The sequence below is a fragment of the Plodia interpunctella genome, chromosome 15 (genome assembly GCF_027563975.2).
Source record: "Plodia interpunctella isolate USDA-ARS_2022_Savannah chromosome 15, ilPloInte3.2, whole genome shotgun sequence".
Lineage (NCBI taxonomy): Eukaryota > Metazoa > Arthropoda > Insecta > Lepidoptera > Pyralidae > Plodia > Plodia interpunctella.
Window position 1 is genome coordinate 300093 of NC_071308.1, and position 22203 is coordinate 322295.

Here is a 22203-nt window from a genome sequence, read left to right on the forward strand (position 1 = left end):
TCCTGAACATATATTTGTACAATATGTATTCTAGAAACAATGTTTTGTATCCGAACACACCCATTTTCATCCCCTCCCCTCCATATCACCTTCTTACAAATAAAAAGGCCTTGAATATAATTCCGTATCTCGGAAAGGTTCGGAGGAAAAATATTCGCGCACACCTTTGCGTAGTATCTCTATTGGCCGCAGCGATTTGCCCAATTGAAAAGATATGGGTCAATCAATACGTCCCTCGATTAGTTCAAGATCGTATCATTGTTACAATTATTGTGATATCTTACATATTATAAAACAAGGTCCCCTGCACTGTCTGTCTGTCTGTTCAGGATAAACTCAAAAACTGCCTGGATCTCCATACAGTTTTCACCAATAGATAGTTTGATTCCTGAAAAAGGTTTAAGATTATGTTTTTACCCGAATGAAACGGCGACGGGCCGCTACTTATGTATAAAACTATATTGTTCAATCGAATTAATTAAAGTGCTATAATCACCTGTTTTTCATTAATAATACAAATTGATCAAATGTTATTATTTATCAAAATATTGCATTCCACATGAATCGTGAATATTATATAATAGTCATTAAATTTTTTAATCAAATTATAAATCGTGATACTGCATCAAATATCTAAGCGTGAAAGGGAAAATAAATGATTACCGACCGAAATATCAAAGTACCCTTTCATATTTCAGAAAGTTTTACTTCTATTCAAAAATAATCTCTTTCTAAAACGTTTCAGCTAGTAATCTTAAAACAAATTGAATTATTACATCATAGGAATGGAACTACATTCCAATGTTTCATACAATATTTATGTTCCAAGAAATGTATAACATTCCGATGAAAATCGAAATAACTGATGCGAAAGTAATTGGTACGAGGGAATAATAAATACAAAAATGCGAAAACAAATCGTGAAGCCATAATACGAAGAAAATTCAAGCGAATTATGAACTAACATTATGTGATTGGGATGCTGTGACACCACAGTGATTACTCAGTCTAGACGTAACTACAGATACTCGTGAGATAAGATTTACTGAAAAAAATTGTTACCGAATTTCGTTGTTCGAGAAACAAGTTTCATATCGTTAATTTCGTCAAAATTCGCGTGAGTTTATGATGAATTTTTTGTAAAACTTGATAGTAAACGTAAATAGTAAATACTATTTACGTTAAAACTTTAAAATGTGAAGAAGAATTTGAACATGAAGAAATATTTCCATGCGCTGGGAATCGAATGTAGGGCGAACGGCGGAGTTTTGTGGCCACTATGCCACGGAGGAATCTAATATTACCTCATATAGGTATTTATCAGGGTAATTGTGTGTCTCGCCGAGTTTATGACGCCACCAACCTATCATATTTTTTCTCTATCTCCAGACAAAATGTAATCTACCATATTACAATATTCTTGGATTCCAGTTGCCTCATCCAAACTTTATGTTTGCTTTGTTTATTCATTAGTTATAATAATAATACAACGTAATTAACTGTTAAAAGCGAATTAATCTCTGCGTTAAAGCATGCGTGAAATTTCTCTAAAGTAACGGTTATTGTGGTATTAACTAAAATAATATTCCTACGCACTTATTAAGATTTATTAGACTAGAGAATAGGGCTGAGAAGAAATTAAAGGAATAATATTACATTTTATAAATAAGATCGGTAAAAGCCTTAAATTAATAATTCTATTAACTAAAATTGAAAATTTCATATCAAGCTATACTACAATTTAACAATTTTCTACATTTCGAATGAACTGTTTTTGGTAAAAATTAAATGGAAAACCTAAATCAAGTGAAGGAACTTGAACATAAAAGTTAACGTAAACGTTTGACATAAAATAAAGTTTAATATAAACTATTAACTTTTATGTACAGAATCGATGTACTTTAGAAGTACTTGTTACACCAACAAATATAATATGAATAAGATAGCATATTTTACGAGAAAACAAAATAAAAAACATTATGTTTTGTAACATCAACTTACTATTTAAATCCGCACAAGGCATATGTAAATAACAAACAAGTTTGGTAAAAAATATATAAATCTGTTTACATCGTAAAATCGTAACAAAGGCTCCCAAAAAAAAACCGTGAGACGGTCAAGGGCGAGCGGTGCTAATTTCGTCGTAAACGTCAATATTAACACCGAGTCTGGAAATTTCTGTTCAATAAGCATAGCTGCCGTGAAGTGGAATCATCGAAAGGAATTATTTTCGGCAATATATTTTAAGAATAGTTTGTAATCGCGAAGGGATCTCCAGCCAACCAGTTATACACAACGACATTATAATATATGTATATTTATATAAAATATATCCTCTCAAACGCTGTGTCGGTATCACAACACTCGCACGCATGAAATACTTATAAATTATTAAGTAAATACGTATTTCATAAAATATGTATAATTGTAATACCGACACGTCTCTCTGCTGATGACATGCATACAATTCTGAATGTTAACGACCTCTAGTCATAATATAATCTATACTATTATTAGAAAGAGGTAAGCGTTTGTGAGTTTGTATGTTTGTGGTGGGTAATGTCCAAAACTACACAGATTTCAAAAATTCTTTCACCATTAGAAAGTTCCCACGGGAACGAAGCCCCGACCAAGGTCTAGTATATCATAATATAATTATTCACCATGAATTGTTTTGAATTAGGTAAGTACGTCTCTTTAGATCCTGTATAAAATGTAAATATTTATCCTTATTTATTATAGCACAATTGCATGAACTATGGATTAACAACATGTCTTCAATTGTATGACTTTCAACCTTGATATAGTTTTTCCAAACGGCCATATCTAAATAACACGACGAATTAAACAAGACAGAATACTATATCACTTCTATATCTTTTACGAGGTGGTCAGAGCAATGAGTCGCGAAACTCCAAAATATACATATAATGCCCTTGATTGACTTTTATAATCTACGTGCGCAAAATAGTTCGCGCTCCCTCGCTCCCTGAATGGGTAAATTTTTAATTTTAATCAAAACATACTGTTTTCTTCGTGCAATAAAGAGAAACAAACAAAGTAATATTATTTAAAAAAATAAAAGATTGAAAATGACAAAATTCCTTTAAAAACTCTTTCAGAATTAACTGCTGTAATAATCCTTTGAGCGGAATACCATCAACTTTATTACAAATCATATAAGAGTACAAATTTATTCAATGGCAGTTCTGATCATGACAAAAGCCTTGCACATGGGGTGTTAACTCCCGTCGCTGGCGGGACGTAAACATTTTATGACCGGGTACGAATCGAGCGTTTTTGCCGATATTTGTCCCGAGGCGCTAGCGCGACTTGCTCGAGTTTTGGTTGCTTTGGGAACGCGGCATTTGTTTTTTTTTTTGTGTATTTTCAGTGGATATGGTTTGCTCAACTTTGTATTTAGATTTTTGTTATGATTTAAGATGAAATTAAATGTAGAGTCTCCTGTTTGAGTTGGATTTGTGTCGCCGATTGATATGCCACTATCGAGTGACTTGGGTTGGGTTTAAAGAATTTATTCTCATAAAAAGATTACATTAAATCCACTTACATGAGAACAGAATTAACAATACTTAAACTAAACTAGGATGCAGTCACCGCATTAACATTTTAGACAATGGGCAAACAAAAGGTACAGAAAATCTTATTATTCCCTTATGTCAATGTAGGTTTATTATTATACAAGTATTTATCAACGATATACATTTATTTTATTCAGGATAAATAGCAACAGTTATATTTGAATAATATAATCGTGTAGCTGTGATTTGAAACATTGAAAGGACTCCGCGTTTTTTATATTAGAGGGTAATTTGTTGTACAAGAGTGCTCCTTCAAAAGTGATGCTTTTTTTCGCCAACTTGGTACGTATCTTTGGTAATACAAGTAAACTTGGTCTACGTAATTTGCGTTTAGTAAGTTGTGATTTTTGGGTAAACGATAAACTAGTGTGCATGTTTTTATTTAGTATCTTCCTAATTAGAATGCAAGTATTATAACGATAAAGTTGTTGAATGTTCATTAATTTTGTTTCTTTAAAAATCTTTGTGGTGGATGTTGAGTAGGGATAGCAGAATAGTGCTTTTATTACTTTGTTTTGGGCTCTTTGTAGTTCTTGTAATCCGGTCTTGGCGGCAGTACCCCATATTTCTATTAAATATAACAAATGGGACTTTACGAGCGAGTTGTATATATTGTACTTGAGTTTTCTAGGAACACATTCATTTATACTACGGAGTGACCCTGTAAGTGAAGCTAACTTATTTTTTATGTATGAAATTTGTTTATCCCATCTTAAATGATTATCAAGTCTAAGGCCAAGATATTTCTCGTGAGCTTTCTGTTCAATAAATGTATCATTAATTTTTAGAGAGTTATGGGGGGGGGATTGTTTTATTTTTTGTCTTGAATATAATATAACTTGTTTTAGAAATATTGATGGTTAATAAATTGAACTGAAACCATTCGAACAACTTATCAAGATCCTGTTGAGCTTGTGTTGTAGTTTCATTTAAACTGTTACCTATATAAAATAGACATGTATCGTCCGCATACAAGGTTACATGACCATGAAGACCCAATTTTGGAATATCATTTATATAAATGAGGAACAAAAGTGGTCCTAATATGGAACCCTGTGGGACGCCATGGGTAATGAATCGAGCCGTACTTTGAGTATTATCAATTTGAACTATTTGTGCCCTATTTGTTAGATACGATTTGAACATTTTAAGAGCAACGTCATTTATACCAATGCATTCTAACTTTTGTAATAGTAAATTGTAATACGGTACTTTGCAATACGGTAACCATAGATAGGAATAAGAATAGTAGTTCCGAAACTAATATTTTATTATTCCGCTATCGATATGTAATAACACACCATTCAGAACTATTTATAACATAAATATTATCGATAATTTTGGTAGTAATGATATTATCGATTGTTCTAGACTATTGATAGCCTTACATTTAAATAGAAATTTGTACAAGATACAGTCGACACAATTCATAGTATTGGAGCTCGTAGCACGACGTATCGACATAGTATCGATCAATAGTTTCAATAATTTTCAAGGACAATTATTATTTTTTACGAATTTATCACCACTCGAAGTTTAAACCAACACATTGACAAATACCTAACATCTATGTAATATATCGACCGACGAATATGTTAGAAATACTATATCGAATGAATTAATTCGATATAATATTCTTAGATATATTTCCAACTTTCAACAGTAAATTCCTCTCGCTATAACAATACCCACTTCAAAATTGTCGGTTACGAGGGCGTCGACTCCTGACCCGGCGTCCTCATTGAGCGGCGGAATGCTGCACGACGCGATCTGAGGCTATGTGTGAATAAAAGATTACGTCTGCAACTGGCGACGGAATAGACAACACATAAATGATTGTTATTGTCTCATCACGCCGCGTCTCGTTACCTTGTCACATTTGTAGCGCACCCGGTGACTTTACTGAGCTAGAAATAATATCAAACTGTGTGTGACTTTACATGTGAACTGCTCTGCTACGTGTTGTTGCGGCTAATTTTCATAACCGCACAGCATCGCATCGGGCAGCATTCCGCCGCACAGCTAGGATTTAGGGCGAAGGTCGTGTCGTCGCGTGACAAACTCAATTAATACAAACATTGAGGTTTGTACCGACAGCATTTCACAATAATAGAATATTGATAAATTGTCTCGATACTGAACTTGTACTTGGCGACAATAGTGGGAGTTTCCAAAAGACGGATGGGGTTTTCAAATGGATACTAGGAAATTCTTTGTCAATCTATAAATATTAGGTTTGACTTTACATTTACAAATGTTAATGCCAGCGTGCAAGGATATTACGAACCGGCATTTTTGCGCAAGACTAAGCGGAGCGCGGTCGTAATGCCGTAAAAATTCTAGAAATTGAAAACTTTATTATAGAAATTCCCCGATATCTTTCAATACAAGCCAGCGACGCTCAGTTCCAACGAAAAATTTAGTAGATGTATTTTTACCAAGGAAACAAACATCCAACCAAACATTCTAACATTTGTAATATTACTCGGATTATCTTGTATTCGTTGCGATTTTTAATATAATATCAACTGATAGATTGGTGCAAATCATCTATAACTAGCTGGGGCTCGGGGCTTTGTTCTTGTAGAGATATTGAAATAAAAAGTTAAAGTAAAAAAATATTCCTAGGTATATTTTGCCCAAGCACCAAAAATCATCGCGAACCATCCGCGAGTGCTCGAGTAACTATCCTCACATACATCCAAACTTTCACATTTATAAATATTAAGTGGTTGGCGTCGTTATTTCAAAATTCCGAAAATAAGTGACTGAACCATATCCTTAAGTTACTCACGTCATAACTCTGAGCGGATTATTCAAAGCAAGCGACGGTGATGATATGCACATAACTAATTGTTTTGTTGAACTAACACGAGCTTCACCTGAGAGCAGTTTATATTCTCATCAGAATAATCTTGGGGATATAACGTGTAAGAATTTTAATCTTACTAATATTTAAAATACATAAAAGATATATGTTGAAGTCACTGTATATAGTCAGCTTCACATGTTAAAGCACACATATTGTTAGCTAAATATTTGCAATATTTTGATGTAAAATTTCAGTGTTTCCCATATCATGGTCAACTGTTACTTCCTCAAGCTTTTTTATATTCGGTGAGATTTTACAATAGGATATAGATATCTCTTTGGGAATGTTATTACCGCCGATCACCTTTGATCACATTTGATCTCTTATTCGCTCCGTAGGACATCCGCGTCAGAAGATGGAATGGTATTATAAGTCGGAAACCACAACACTTTTATAATCAAAATGGGATGAAGTCAAGAGTGCTTGCAGCTAGGCTTAAATTTCAAACAATCAAAAACAAGAATGAGTGTGGAGTACTAGGGAGTCATAAAACACATGAATACGTATCGTCTCGTTTGTAAGCACTTACATAGGGGAGTCCTCCAAACGATTGTCACGTACGACTAACGCTTGCAAGGGCTACTTAACTGCGAAGGGTAATCTTGTCTACAAGATTGAGTAAGCTATTTTACAAGTCGTGTATGAACTGTCATGTTTGACTTTACTTTACAGTTTACACTTTGTTATGGTCAAGTTAATAAAAGAAATTAAAGTTATTATAAAACTAGTAATCTTGTAGTTCACCTGGCAGAGGGATCATGATTATTAGAAAATAAACAGAATGATTTTTGAAAATGAGTTGGTCTCCAAAGATTTGAAAAAGTAACAATGAAAATTTTAGTGTCTTAAAAATACATAAAAATATATGATGAGAGTCGCTGTCGTACAAAGTCAAGAAGTAAAAAAAAACAGTATGTATGTCAGTTTTTTATTGTTAGCCAAATAGTCCCAATTTGAAAGGGTTCATATTCCGTATAGACTTCTCATTGAAGTGGTTGTAATGTAAAAATTATAAATAAAATAAATAAATATATTAGATTGAGCTAGCCCCAAAGTAAGTTCGAGTCTTGTGTTATGGGATACTGACTCAACGATATTATATTTTATAACAAATACACATATAGATAAAAATCCAAGACCCAGGCCAATCAGAAAAAGATCATTTTCCATCATGACCCGACCGGAGATCGAACCCGGGACCTCTCGGTTCAGTGGCGAGAACCTTACCACTGCGCCACCGAGGTCGTCAATTTGTGCTACAATAAATGATTTATGATTAAAATGTACGTTACATTGAAACCTGGAACAATTGCATCGATAGATTTAGTGTACATACGCCAAATACTCTTTACAGATATAAATAGAGTACTTAGATGTTCATTCAGTCTACATCATATTACATTGTTCAACAAATTATAACTAATCAAATTTGTACCGCGTCTTTGCGTCACAGATTCAATTTAATAAATCAATGACGTCACAATGATATCGATTACTCTATTAAATAACACTTGACACCGCACTATGACACGGCTTCCACTTAGCTTGATGTGTCGCGACCATTACGGTTGCAAATTAAGAATAACGCAGAAAGATCCTTACATATTATAAAACAAAGTTCACTGCCGCGTCTGTATGTTTGCGATAAACAAATAAACTGATACACAGATTTTCATGCGGTTTTTATCAATATATAGTGTGATTCCAGAGGAAGGTTTAGAGGTGTATAAATTATTATATTTTTACCAGGGACCGGACCGCTATCCCTTTCACGGGTTTTGAAGGGGGTTTTTGGAGTGGGTTTGCTTTCGAAAGCCGTTCGGTGCTGTAACCCGTTCAACTTGCTTTGGTAAGCGCTATATCAACGACTACAATACCCTTTCTTTAGATCTTGAGACCTCTTGAGGTAAGTCATACGAAGGGGTTACCCGTTCAGATATCAGGCTGATTTATGCTTTAAGCTCAGGATTTATGCCATACGATCTTAATTTGAATAAATTGCAATTCACAATAAATACCTACTAAGCGCGTGCGGTAAAGCGGTGCGCTATTATTTACACGATTAAATGTGTCGTTTCGTGTCTTTTAGGCTCTTCACACACGGAGCTACGCAAATTTGCACAAAATTGGGGTGTGATGAAAACTACACCCCCTCTCCCCCCGCAGGCATTTAAGGGGAAAGCCAAACAGGATAAGCGCTATAACGAATGGGTTACCCCTTCGAAAGAGTTAGCCATATCATATGGAAAATCCTTGGAAAAGGTTAGCCTCACCATATGGAATAGTCATTGGATTGGGTTAGCCATTGAACAGGTTACACAAGAATATGGGAAAGCTTCAAAGGATTAAGGAAACGAACGGCTTGTCCGGTCCCTGATTTTTACACGTGCGACGCCGGAATGGGCCGCTAGTGTTAATATAAATAACTACATACTTAAATTTCCGTTTTTTTCGATTAGGTATGTTAAATAATGTTTGTAGTTATAAAAAATGAAAATATTGTAAGAATTATTCTAGGACCATTCCCTCAAACTACCAGCAACCAGGCACCAGTCACTCTATATGAGTCACGGACGCATTGCCAGCTTATTAAGAAAACTTTAAGTTATTTAATTTCCATAGTCAAAGTCAGAGCATTTGCAAAGTCATAAGCAATTAAAAAAATAGATTTTCTTATCCTATATGATTACGATGGAAGCAGAAAGTGGAGGCCTTTGCCCAGCAGTGGGACACTTAAACAGGCAATTAAATATATATATATATATTACGAATATAAATATAAATATATGATTACGATCGAGAATAACTGAGGTTGGTATATCACTATTCATTCGTTATTTTGCGCTTATGACGTCGTATGCGGCTTCCAGTCCGCTTGGTGTGTCACGACCCTGCAGACTTTATGAAGACGCTCAATTGAGCGTGAAATCTAAATCATGACTAAGTTATTTTTAAACGGAGAAGTTTATTGATGTTATAAATACATTAATTTGACGCGTGGGAAAGGATTATGAAGTCATAATAAATTGGTTATTGCTGAATGTTAGCTGATATATTCAAATAAAGTGACAGATAATTTGCGAATACCTTCAAAATTATCTTGAACTGAACATTTACTTTCTAATTATATTTTCCAATACTTCCCAGTGTTGGAAACCAAGATTATTATGTGGGATGGAACATAATTACTTTCTTTGCAATATTATGAAATATTTTTGTCAGTTGTTTTCTCAGCCACACGAGGTTTCATTAGGTACCTTCACTAAAACCAATCACTGACGTTGTTACCTCAGGTTGGTTGTCTATAGGTTTGGTTTTTACCAGATTTTTCGGTAAGAAATTGTGAGAATACTGGGCGTAGTATCATCATAGTACCCAACTCAAGGTACAAAATTATTATTAAGTTGGGTTTTAGTTAATTTCCCAAATCCCTTGGCGAAGTGTAGTGCGTGCCTACTCTGCCAGCTTCATTAGCCATGCATTGATACCGGCCGCCGGTGAAAAATGATCGTTTTAATTGAAACATCGCGTGTTAGACGCTCCTACTGATATAAATAATATATGTCCAATCTGCCTGTCGCTAGATCGGCTTTGATTAGTTTGAACTGTGCTTGAATATTTTTTACGCTGGCATAGACCATAATTCTCATATGTAATCAAATAATAATTTGAATTTTAGCCGCTTTGTGCCCATAAAAGCGTCACCATCTTATTTTTATATATTTTTTTAACTCCTTAGCGCCACCGAGATGGTCTAAACGAAATATAAAACTGAATAATTAACAAATCAATATAATAGTGCTTAATAAGTATAAGTTTATTATTTCATTGCTTAAAAATCAAACATTCTACAATCCGTCAATGCTTTGTCGTATTAAAGGTATCCGCAACAAGCTTTGTCATTATAAAACAGTAAAATAGTATACAATTCACAACATGCATCGTCAAACTATATTTGAATTAATCTAAAAAGCCACTCCGTATCGTACCCGGCTCGAAAGATATGGGTACATAAGACTCGCCGCATTTCTACGCCGAATGGCTATGGATATACGTTGAGACCGATACGATAAGGAACGATTGTCATTGTTATGTAATTAACAAATTGTTTTATAAATACAAAATTATTTGTTTGTAAAAACTAATTGAATAATATTTTTTCGACAACGATATCTTTGGAAACCAAATCGATTCATCATGGAAATGTGCTCATAACATTTGGTGTAAGGAAATAAACATATTCTGTATGGACATAGAAACTGAATACAGTATTCGACCTTCGGCACACGAAACTGCTTTGAACCTATTACTATGGAGGTAAATGTATTCTGCCTCCCTGTTGGATGTATTATCTATATTTAAAGTATAAATCCGTTGCTTCGGTTTGACTTTTCGGGTTTATAAATGGAAATGAATGATTTTTTAAATCCTGAACTGGACAACTTGCTAATTCGTAAAAATATAAATTTATTTATGTAGTAAATACAAAATAGCTTCGTAACGTCTTTGATATATCAGGGACTGTGATAGATAGGGACCAACACTGTTCAAATGAGTTTCTTTCGGCATTTCTTCTCAGCAGTGGTCGTTCCGAAATGCCAGTAGTTTGTAGCTTCTGAGAAATAACTATAAATATAAAGATTGACGAGAAAAAGTGCCTGTGAAGGTCTAATTTCTGAATAAATGATTTGAATTTGAATTTTGAATTTGGATTAGCACCGTTAACACAAGGGAATTTATTTTGGAGTTTAATCTATCTTGGTCTTGGTAATAGGGCGAATCCAATGTGCTGTCGATATGACTACCAATGGTCAGACAAATGACACCAAAGACCGTGACGTGCAGAGGAAACAGTGGAAAAGGGGACTCTGGCCTCCAACGATGAAAGGCTAAGGATACGAAAGGATATACGCTCAGATGAGATAGAAAGAAGGCGAGCTCAATCCATTCTTCTTGACCTTTTTCATACTTATGTGGGCTCGGCACAGTATAATGTTAACTGCTTTAATTTTTCGGACATATATATTAAATCTATAAATATTTATCGATATATGTCATACAAGAGAGAATTGGATTTTAGCAGAAATGGATTTGCGGCTTAATATTTACACATATAACGTGGCTTTAATTATGTATGTGGCTGAATTTGAATGTTAATCGATAAACACGACGCGTTCGAACTATTCTGTTGGCGCTGATCATTTTATTAATAGTTCAAATGGAAGCGATTGGTTTATTGTATACGGTAATAAATTAATTTCAGAATTATTCACATTTAAAATTTAACATTCTAATTTATATATTTGTGACACATTGACCCGTATGAGCCTTTTTATTACTGCAGCACAAAATTGAACTTTCCTCTTCAGTTTTCAATTGAACGAATGAATAATACATAACAATAACTCGTGAACGAGTGTTGCCATGAGGAACTGGTCAGCTCGATCTCTGATAAGTATTTCGTTTAGTCGATCATATTCAACTATTTTCCCACCCAGGGCTACGCGGCGTCACAACCCCGAATACCACTTGGAACACGGGAAGATGAGAGAGATAATTTATAGTCATACCCCAAAGCTCAGTCACGCTCCGTCATTATGACATCCGTCGATAGACAACGCAAAATAGCGCAAAAAGTGTATGAAGGTCAACGCAAGTAATTGTCAAAATATAAAAACAACGGAGCACAACGTAGCAATGGGGCATGAGCCTTAGTGTCATCAAATAAGTCGTCCATTTGCTTAGAAGGCTGATTGTGGTGTAGTCGATATAATGATACTACACGAGGCAGAGCGAAGGTCATAGTATATAATAACGTAATAGACAAGTATTGACGAGTTGAGTTTAGTCACGAATACATGGCTTTTCAAGCAATTTCGACTGATTGTTTAGTAAGTACCTAAATTATATTATTTATAGCTTTACCATTGAGGTGGCCCTGGCAAAATCCAATAGGCAAAGTAACATTGTAAATAGGTATTTTAGTAGTTCGTTGACAGTTCTAAGCAGTTTAGTAAAATTAAAATATTGTAAACCTTTTTATGTTTATTGGAAACAAAAAAGTAACTTGTGACTCGGTCCACCCCGTAGGACGAGAATTAGTAACACAATATAACTGTGATTGACAACGGAAACATTTTAATAGAATCGTTTATCATCAGGGAACATTGCTATTTAATTTACCAACTTTATTCCAAATAGCACAATAGACATTTTGATATAAAAGCAATAATACAAACTACTTGAGCAAGACTTAGGTATTCCAATATTTAAAAACTTCCATGCGAGCATAGCAGTACTAATTTTGATATACAAAATAGCCTAGATATACACAAGATTCTCAAGTCTAGACTATGGTATCTTTGATAACATTATCTATATCTGCCTATTATTATGAAGAGGTAAGCGTTTGTGAATTTGTGATGTTTGAGGCGGATAATCTCCAAAACTACTGAAACGATTTCGAAAATTCTTTCACCATTAGAAAGATACATTATCCAAGATTGCTATAGACTACATTTTATCTCAAAATTCCCACGCGAGCGAAGCCCCGGGCAGCATCTAATATTTTATAATAACGTAAATCGTAATATTATAGTTCCAATTTACTGGTTATTTGTAACACCTCCACGCCGCCACAACAGTATAGCCGCGCCAGCTAATCAGTCGATTATTATGGTCCCGTCACAAGCTAATGTCGAATTTATTGCCCCATTGCCTGCTGAATAATGTCCCGCATATTGTATGCTAACTGGCTGCTTTCGTGTTTTGTTCAATGTCTGAATTAATTTCCTATATAGAAAAAAAAAACGTCCAACTTAATCGTGGCAAAAGCAAAACGCTCAAATGAGGGAGTTAGAAAAAAAAAACAATATTCTCTCTCTCACCTGAGCGTAATTCCGATTTCTTTCTCACCCATTTGGCGTCGGAGCCCAGAGTCCGCTTTCCTACTTTTTCATCTCCACTTCGCACGGTCGTCGGTATTCCTAGTTGCCAGACAAATATGATGTTTTTATCCTTTACGATGTTAACCGAAACTCGATGGTCACGTATAGATTATCGTATCGGTCGAGTCAACATTTCAAACTGATAGGTTGCTAGCCTTTTAGAAAAATATTTTCTAAAGTAAACTTAATATATATTTTATCTAGGTCTTTTTCTGGATTCTTAATGTAAATAATTGTCTGGAAATATTGGTTTAAAAATCCTTGAAATAAGATATGAAATCAAATACCAATAATTGAAACGACTATTCCTATTAAAAACGTTTACCTCTGAGAATATTCTGAGTGCTTTTCTTTTTTATAATCCTACCGTCAATGGAAATATATTAGAAATATTAATTGGAATATGTTTCTAGATTCAAGGAAAATTGATTTATTTAAATGTTAGTTACAGAAATTAACTTTTGCTTATTACATATTTTTATTCATTCAGTATTTTTCATAGAGCATATTATATATATTTAGCGAGATAAATTCCGCAAGGGAAGTCTAAACACGTAGATCGATGTACTAATTTCATCACCAAAGAATATATGTAATGTAATTAAGTCGATAATTCTAAATAAATTAGTTATTTTCACTTACATCACTACATAGTATAAAACAAAGTCGCTTTCTTTGTCTATATCCCTTTGTATGCTTAAATCTTTAAAACTACGCAACGGATTTTGAAGCGGGTTTTATTTATATATAGTTTGATTCCTGTGGAAGGTTTAGGTGTATAATTTATTAAGGTTTTACCTGAGCGAAGCAGGGACGGGCCGCTAGTAAATTATAATATTATCACATCCATCCACACATTTCATTTAGCCAAAGTTTTGCTGCGCCGCCTGTCTGAGGTCTACCCCCCTTGGGAACACTTCGTTGCCTATCAGCTTTCAGGGCGTCATGTCATGTCCCTTAGTGTGACATCTACTGAATATGGTGAATATGGAGACGTCCTATTCTAGAGTGCAACAACGCTACCAGTTAGTTACACCTATTTATTATTTAATAGTTTAAATTTATCATTAAGTATACAAACGCAGCAACCTATGCAAATTATCCGCAATCATGAATAAACACTGCTGAGAACAAAAAAAAATGCAATTTCAAGAGTTACAAATAAACTATCTTATATCAATACTTCAGAGTTGTAACGTTTGTTTTGTACCGAGTTGTGGTGGCCCAGTAGTTAAGATCGTCCGCCTGTGATCGAAGCTTCCAGGTTCGAATTTTACTCGTGCCACATTAATTTGTATACCAATCTCAATATTTTTCCTAGACCACCACTTGCTTCCGGTGAAGGAATACAATGTGAGGAAATCTGCTCACTGGTTGACTGCTAAAGTTCACTAGTGTGCCTGCGACTACTTACCGTTTACGTCAATAGATATTCGTAAAAGTCATGGTAAGGTTTTAGGAGTCTTGAATAAAGTGTTAGTAATATAACACTCGAAAAGACGGGTTACAACTCATCTTCAGCAGCTGCGGAAAACTGTACACCGGTACCGTTTTCCGCGGCTGCCCGGGCATTCCGGGACACGGGAATTTACAAGTTGCGGACTTCGAGGCGACGACCGTGTTTTATGGGGGCTCTGAGGATAGAGGGGGCTGTAAGGGAGGGGCGTTAATGAATTGCGTCGTTATTTGTTATAGTTTTTGTTTGGAGCTCGGAGTTTGGGAATATAATGCTATTGAGTTTACATTTTTGAGTAAAACTTTGTGGTTTCGCTGACTCTTGAACAAATTTAATATCAAGAGAAAGCACACAGTTAGAGTTAGCCCTAAAGTTTAATGCTATTTTTAAAGCCTCCCCGTTCTGTTTCCACCCACTTCTGTCATCGCCAGTTGTTGCCACCCTATATCGATGGCCGACGTTCAATACTTGTTTTTTTAGATAATTATTAACTGAGTGATATATATTTTATAACATAATACATAATTCTTACATATTATAAAAATAAGTCTCCATGTTGCGCCTGTCTGTACGCGAGAAACTCAAAAACTATCAAACGGGTCTTTGTTAGGTTTTCACCAATAGATAGCGTAATACCTGAGAAAGGTTTAGGTATCTAATTTATTATTGTTTTACCGTAACGAAGCCTGGACAGTCGGCTAATTATTATAAATTATATAAAGATAATAATTATGATAGTCAATGTTGACTTGACCAGGGATCGTATCCGGGACCTCCGTTATGGCAGTCTGGTATTAAACTATATCTAGTATTAAACCACAGGTATATTGACTGATTCGTGGAACAGGAAAATACAGAGTTTATTAAAATACTCCACATATCTAAAGCGGCAGTGGCAGTAATAGATTTTTCGAGTTTAGGCGAGTATAAACAAATAACGTTATCGATAGGAAGTGAAGTGACAACGTTATCGATAGCTCATAAAATGTTATAGCCTAGAATAGGACCACTCCAAATCCTCCCGTGGATGTGGTACGAGGTGTCCAAGGGACACAGCTGATATGCAACAATAGCATCTCCAAAGAGGCTTGACGTCAGGTAGGCAGCCGATTATTAAAAACAGCCAAATCTTAAAAATCTTGGGCTTCTAGATGTCACAGATCCGAATGCAACAGGGACTACGCCAGGATAAGAAACAGAGAGAGATCATAAATATTTATCTGTTAATTTTGTAACGAGTACGCCTGTTATAAAAACTAACAAAATGCATGTTACTTGTACAGATAACATAAAATATCAGCAAAATGTATTTGTAAAAGCAAAGTTATAATGAAATGAATCTCCTAACCGCATTTTCGCTAAAAAGTGAGAAACAATTATCGTATTTCAGCAAAGTTTCTAGTGCCATTATCCGGAAAACCAATTCAAACTAAAACCTTCAAAATAGTCTCGTGTAAGTCCATAAAAGCAAAGTGCCGGCAGGTGCATGCGGGCGTCATGTCACAGAACAACGAACACATAAAGATTCTCAAGAACATCTTGATCATAATTGATCAAATGGAGAACCTGGGTGAGGATTATTATTTTTAATAAAAAACAATATTTATTTAGATAATTAATTAATGCACTAAACTTCTGCATCCATTCTCTCGTCTATGAGCTGTAGCAATCTTGTTGTTTTTTCTTTTCTTTTATGAATCTTAGAAAAATCTTGTGTCAATATAATTCTTCTTTTCCTTTAACACTTTACAGGACAGTACGGTTATAGCAGTGGTCTAAAAACTCTGTAGTTTGACAGTACTGGCATCGCAGTCGCTACAAAAGATATTATAAAGAGCGCTACGGTGATCACCGTGCTGGATTTATACTATCATTGTAACGAACATGATTTACTGTCTATCTACAAGTTATTCAAAGGTTTGTACTGTCAAATCTAAGAGCTATAATATATACATTACCTACATCGTATAGAAACACAAAAAGTAGTTGATATAGTAACACTACGGGTATAACCGTATAGTCCGCCTAGAGAATTCATAGAAACACCAAGTCAGTGTCGCGCTGCCTGGCACCGGTGTTGGTTGTGTCCACGTGGGTTCGCGCGCAAAAATTTGTGGCAGAAAACGTAAGTATTAAATTACTATTATTAATATAGTATTTACTTTTATAGAAAAATATACTTTTTATAACGTTCCGCTCACGTTCACTTTTTGCCACAGATGAATAAAGACGAGGAGCGCATCAAAAAGTTATTGGAGGATGTGTCGACTCCAGAAAGTTCTGACGATGGCAGTTTTTCTGATACATCAGAAAAAACGGAAACAGATCCTTTTGAGGATAACGACGGGGAATATGGCACGGATGCAGACTATGTACCAAATAGTGATTCGGATGACTCAGAAGCCTTGGATGTAGATGAGGCTAAATCAGAGAAAGATCCTAAAGATTCTAAGGTTCAGCCCAGATATGTAAGGGCCAGTGATAATAATCGCACAGATACAGTACCATCTACTTCTAGATACAGAGCTACCTTATTTGTTCCACCCTCTCCTTCGATTTCTGACCAAAACAGTCCAATACTACCTTTACGCCCTACCGCGAGCACACACATATCCATAGAAAGTGCATCTGGAAGTCCTGTAATACCTCTTGGTAGTCCCATTACATTTCATAAACCTCAAGATATCGTCGAACCGTCAGGTACCATGAGTGTGACAACGGAAAATAGTTTTTCTATGGGATGTCTAAGCCTATTAGAATCAGCATTTCCATCAACTTCAGCACAAAGTTCCAGAGCTGCGTCCCCTGTAATTCCTCTTCACGAAATATCGGGCCTTGCAAGTCCGGAAGATCCTGTAGATCAAAATTTGGAAGAACAGGAATCTGAAGGAAATCCTGATCTTCAGTTATCTCTAAATGTAGAAGCAGAGACACCCGAAGAAGAATGGACTTGTACTACTGAACTAATTCCAGAGTTTGGATTTGATAATAACACTCAAGGATTGAGAATAGATATTAATGAAAATGCTACCCCATTAGATATATTTAGACGGGTATTTTCTCAAGAATTACTCGAATATTTAGTAGCCAGGACAAATGCATATGGCGATTTTTTGTCTAATTCTAATAAACCCCATACCAGAAATAGCCGAAACCAAGCTTTTAGAGTTGTAACAGTAAATGAGATGGAGATGTTCTTGGCTTTGTGTGTGTTGCAAGGTCAAGTAAAAGGACCTAGTAGGAGATCATTGTTCTCATTCTCCGATCCCTTATATTTTCACCCATTTTTTACATACATAATGTCAGGACGTCGGTTCGAACAAATATTACGATGTCTTAGTTTGTCTGAAGCTAATGCTAAAGGAGAAAAGAAAGTTTCTGATTTCATGAAGGCCATATGTGAGAATTTTCGGCAAATCTACAGTCCCGGTGTGAATCTATCAATTGATGAATCGCTAATTTTGTTTAATTTTGTTTCGTGGCCGATTACATTTTCGACAATATATTAAGTCAAAAAAAGCTCGTTACGGAATTATTTTTTTTGTATTTACTACTTCTGATGGATATGTTTTAAATATATTAATGTACAAAGGTAAAAATGAAGAAATAGAATCAGACCCGGCAATCAAGAAGACAGAAAAAATTGTAATGGAATTGGTACAGCCATATCTCCTTGACTAGAGACAAGATATCGATGCAAAGGCTGTGAAAAAAAACCACCTCTTTGTCCATCCTGCTTCGAGGAATGGCACAATCGCAAAACTGATTAAGTTTAAGTTATTATCTTAAAAATACTTAACTAGTAGACTGATAGAAGAGAAATAACTAATTATTATAAACTAGAATTAGCCTAAAGTTAAAATGACGGACTGTGATTTAGGTTAACATTTTTTATACTAAAGCAATACATAGGAATAGTGATATTAGATTGATTTTTGATGCTATAAAGACTTTACTCATGTGTTGTGTACAATAATTGAAGACTGATTGATAAGTTAATTATTTTCGTGAACTTTTTGATTAGAGGGATATAGATGTTTTAGAAGAATTAGAAATTATAAAACTTTCATAGTATTGTCGACCAAAGTGCCTAGCTATGAAACGCGATGTTGAAGAATAATACTTATTTTATGTTTTTGAATTAGAATATTTGATGTTTTTGTTTGAATTTGTATTTTTTGAGTGCGTAAGCATTCGTTTTCTATCAATAAAATTGATTTATTTTTGTTCAATGGAGTTTTTTTAATATCTTTACGGTACGGTAGAACCCGTACTGACTATCACGACGTCTTGAGTTTGCTATTCTTCATAACAGTACGGCGTTGCCCGATGTACGGTGAGCGCCGCACTGACTATCTTGGCGGTTTCACTCTGTTATTCTTCATGACAGTACGGGGTAGCCCGATGTACGGTAAATCCCGTACTGACTGCCTAAACAACTTAATTATATTAGTCGTTATGACAGTACGGCGTTGCCCGATGTACGGTAAAGCCCGTACTGACTGTCTTGACGGATTAACTTTGCTATTTATAAAAACAGTCCGGTTGTATCCGTACAGCGGTTATACCCGTAGCTACTGACGTACATTAGTATTTTAGTATTTATTTTAACAAGTACTGCTATAGACGTAGTGATTTTTTGTATGGAAAACCGGAGTGTCATCCTATGTAATTTGAGATCAGTTTTCTGTCCTGTAAAGTGTTAAGAACCTTGAGTAAAATAACTGGCACATTTATTTCAAAAAATATTTGCTGTAAATAAACTGTTTTGTCGTTTTGTCCTCTTTACCCTGAAGATAAAAACTTAACTGTATTTTCCTTCCGCGTTGCTGATATAATCCTTTCTTTTCTTATTACAATCTTACCAAACTGTAGCTTAGTAAGATTAAAATTATTTTATTTATAAAACCTAAATTTGATAATTGACGACTTTGGAGTGAAGGCTGCGATGAAGTTTGTTGCGCCGCTCTTCATAAATTGAAATAATTTGAATCTCTCCGCTTAGAATCACTCCGCTCCGCTTAGCTCTCTGAAATAGATAAAATCCCGAACTTAGCGTTGATGTGCGCAGGTTAAGGTTAACGCAGGGTAAAGTTGACTCCCCACCGACGGGTTCCCATCTTGTCGCGATGGTGGGGCTTAGTAACCGGGGGGGCTGGTCTGACACAACCAGCCACCCCGGTGAACCAAGAGGAACCCAAGGCCTGAGACTTTGGTGGGTGCTCTGGGCCTGGTGGACGGTCCCCTCGGTAGTACTGCCATTGGCTGGTGACCCGCCACCAGCCTTTGGATGTGGAAACTAGAGGGGTCCAACCAGAGGTGGGGTCGCGGAGTTGTGTCCTGCGCGACCACAGCGCGGCCGTGGCGCTGAACACGGTGCGGTGGGGCCGCAGGGGAAGAGGAGAGTCGGTATGTCTCTCGACGATCCCCCTGTCCTCTGCGGCCGAAGGGTGGCTGCCTCTGTATCGGGCGCAATGTGTGGGTGTCACCTGCCTATCACCTCTTGCGCCCGTACAGAGGCAGACTTGGGTGCCCTGTGTGTTGTGACCGCTGGTCCCTTCAGGACCAGTGGTGGGTGATGCCCGCTCCCCCCGTCAGCTTTCTGAGTGGTGTGCGGAGTGGGCTTGATGGTCCGCGCCACGCTCGCGTGGCGTAAGGGGCGGGTGGTTAGCACTTGTGCTTGTTACTCGCCCAGGTCGGGGCCGAAAGGCCGGCCGGGGGGGCGTCGCGGTGAAATGCCTAACGACCCCGTGACGTCCCCCATAACGGCAGCGTGAAAACGCCCCAGGGGTTTAGTGGGTAGGCTGGGCCGACCAGCGGCCCAGGAGTCCCACACTCAGTGCGTAACAAGCATTCCCCTGGGTAAACAAAAAAAAAAGGGTAAAGTTGACTGCTGCAACTGAGACTAAGTAGCAGTACTTAATCAATATTGGTGGTCTAATAATGAGCAAATTTTTCGATGAAATACCAAACAAACTAAAGCAAGTCTACTTGGCAAAAAGCTTGACCTCTGTACTGTCGTTGTCTGTCATAATGAGCCAGTTCGCATGCCGCGCGCGTTGTAACGCCCGCCGCCGCTGTAACGCGACGTATGGGCTCACCATATTTGTTGCCGAACACTTGTCTGACTGTTTGCGGCCATACATGTTACTATTATTTAAGGAGCGAAAAAGTAGAATTCTAAGCCTCAGTTACACCACTCAACTTTGACGTTAACTTTAACTGGGATCGTTCTCCAGTGGTTAAGATGCTTGGTTGGTAGAATGGTAGAAAAGAATCCTATCCATGTAAATAGATTATTGAACACCACTTGCTTCCGACGAAGGAAAACATTGTGACAAAACTACCACTTAATCAGCTTGTGTGTAAAAAAGAGAAGAATTCGATATTTCTCGATTCGTCAAACTCCTAAACTACTAACACACAGCTTATAATATTTTAATATTCAATCTGTACAAAATGTACTGGCGAAGCAAAAGATATAACAATTTTCCAAGAAGCCAGAAAAGATTTGCACCAGACAGATTTACATGAAAAGAGCTAAAGGAGGCTTATTCGAGACAGCTGACCTTTTCAACTTAAAATAATATTAGAATTCTTGGGTTATGTAATAGACTACGCTTCCTGTAATATTTTCGTAACAAAAGATACTTTCGCGATCATCAATTCAGATTTCAGTTTGATTGTGCTCAATTTAGTGTTTGCTGGTCTTTTATATAGTATCCTGAGTATCTCTTTACGCGTAATCTACCCAACAAATCTTCGATAAAAATAATCGAAAAAAGACATTGGGTACGTACCTTTCATCCTGAAAAGGTACTGATCCCGTGGATCACACAATATAATTCAGGCAAACTATTAAAGGAATGAGCAGGTACATACACAATGTGATATTAGTTGGCGCGTTCTTTTTTCCAAGAGAAAATAAATGTCGAGACAAACCACATGACATTGTGGTTGTCAGTTGCAGTATATGACGTAGTGAATGCGGGTCAGTACGTTGCCTGCCAGTATTTTATAAGTCGGTTGTAGTTAGTATAATATTGTGGTTTTCATAAATTTCACTTGAGTTAGCCTTCTTTATCATATTTGCGTTAATGGGAGTTAGCTTTCGGGGCTGTGACGCTGCGAAACTCAGGGTCAGCGTTAAAAAAAAACGATAAAAAAAATTGATGAAACTTTGAAGATTTGGCTGTGACTTCCCATCTGACCATCAGCTTTCACTTCTCTTTGGGAATGTCTTGTTCGAATTAACCTTCTGTCTGGAACTATATCGTACACCAAGCTGTTCATGTCGTCTCCGGAATGAAGTCACGTGCCTCCGCT

General features: G+C 36.2%; 2 protein-coding genes across 3 annotated transcripts in view; one reads left to right on the forward strand and one right to left on the reverse strand.

The window, feature by feature from the left end:
- The window catches only part of LOC128676095 (lachesin-like), a 260345-nt gene that overhangs the window by 212248 nt on the left and 25894 nt on the right, over positions 1 to 22203 (reverse strand). The gene's annotated exons all lie outside the window — the stretch shown is intronic.
- Positions 16621 to 19580, forward strand: LOC128676093 (uncharacterized). The gene is made up of 2 exons (XM_053756034.2): positions 16621 to 17002; positions 17097 to 19580. The coding sequence occupies exon 2, from the start codon at positions 17097 to 17099 to the stop codon at positions 18384 to 18386; it is 1290 nt and encodes a 429-aa protein (XP_053612009.1). The 5' UTR covers positions 16621 to 17002; the 3' UTR covers positions 18387 to 19580.

What these genes read in the sequence shown, in the direction of transcription:
- LOC128676093 (XM_053756034.2), top strand. Translation starts at nt 17,097, where the DNA reads ATGAATAAAGACGAGGAGCGCATCAAAAAGTTATTGGAGGATGTGTCG.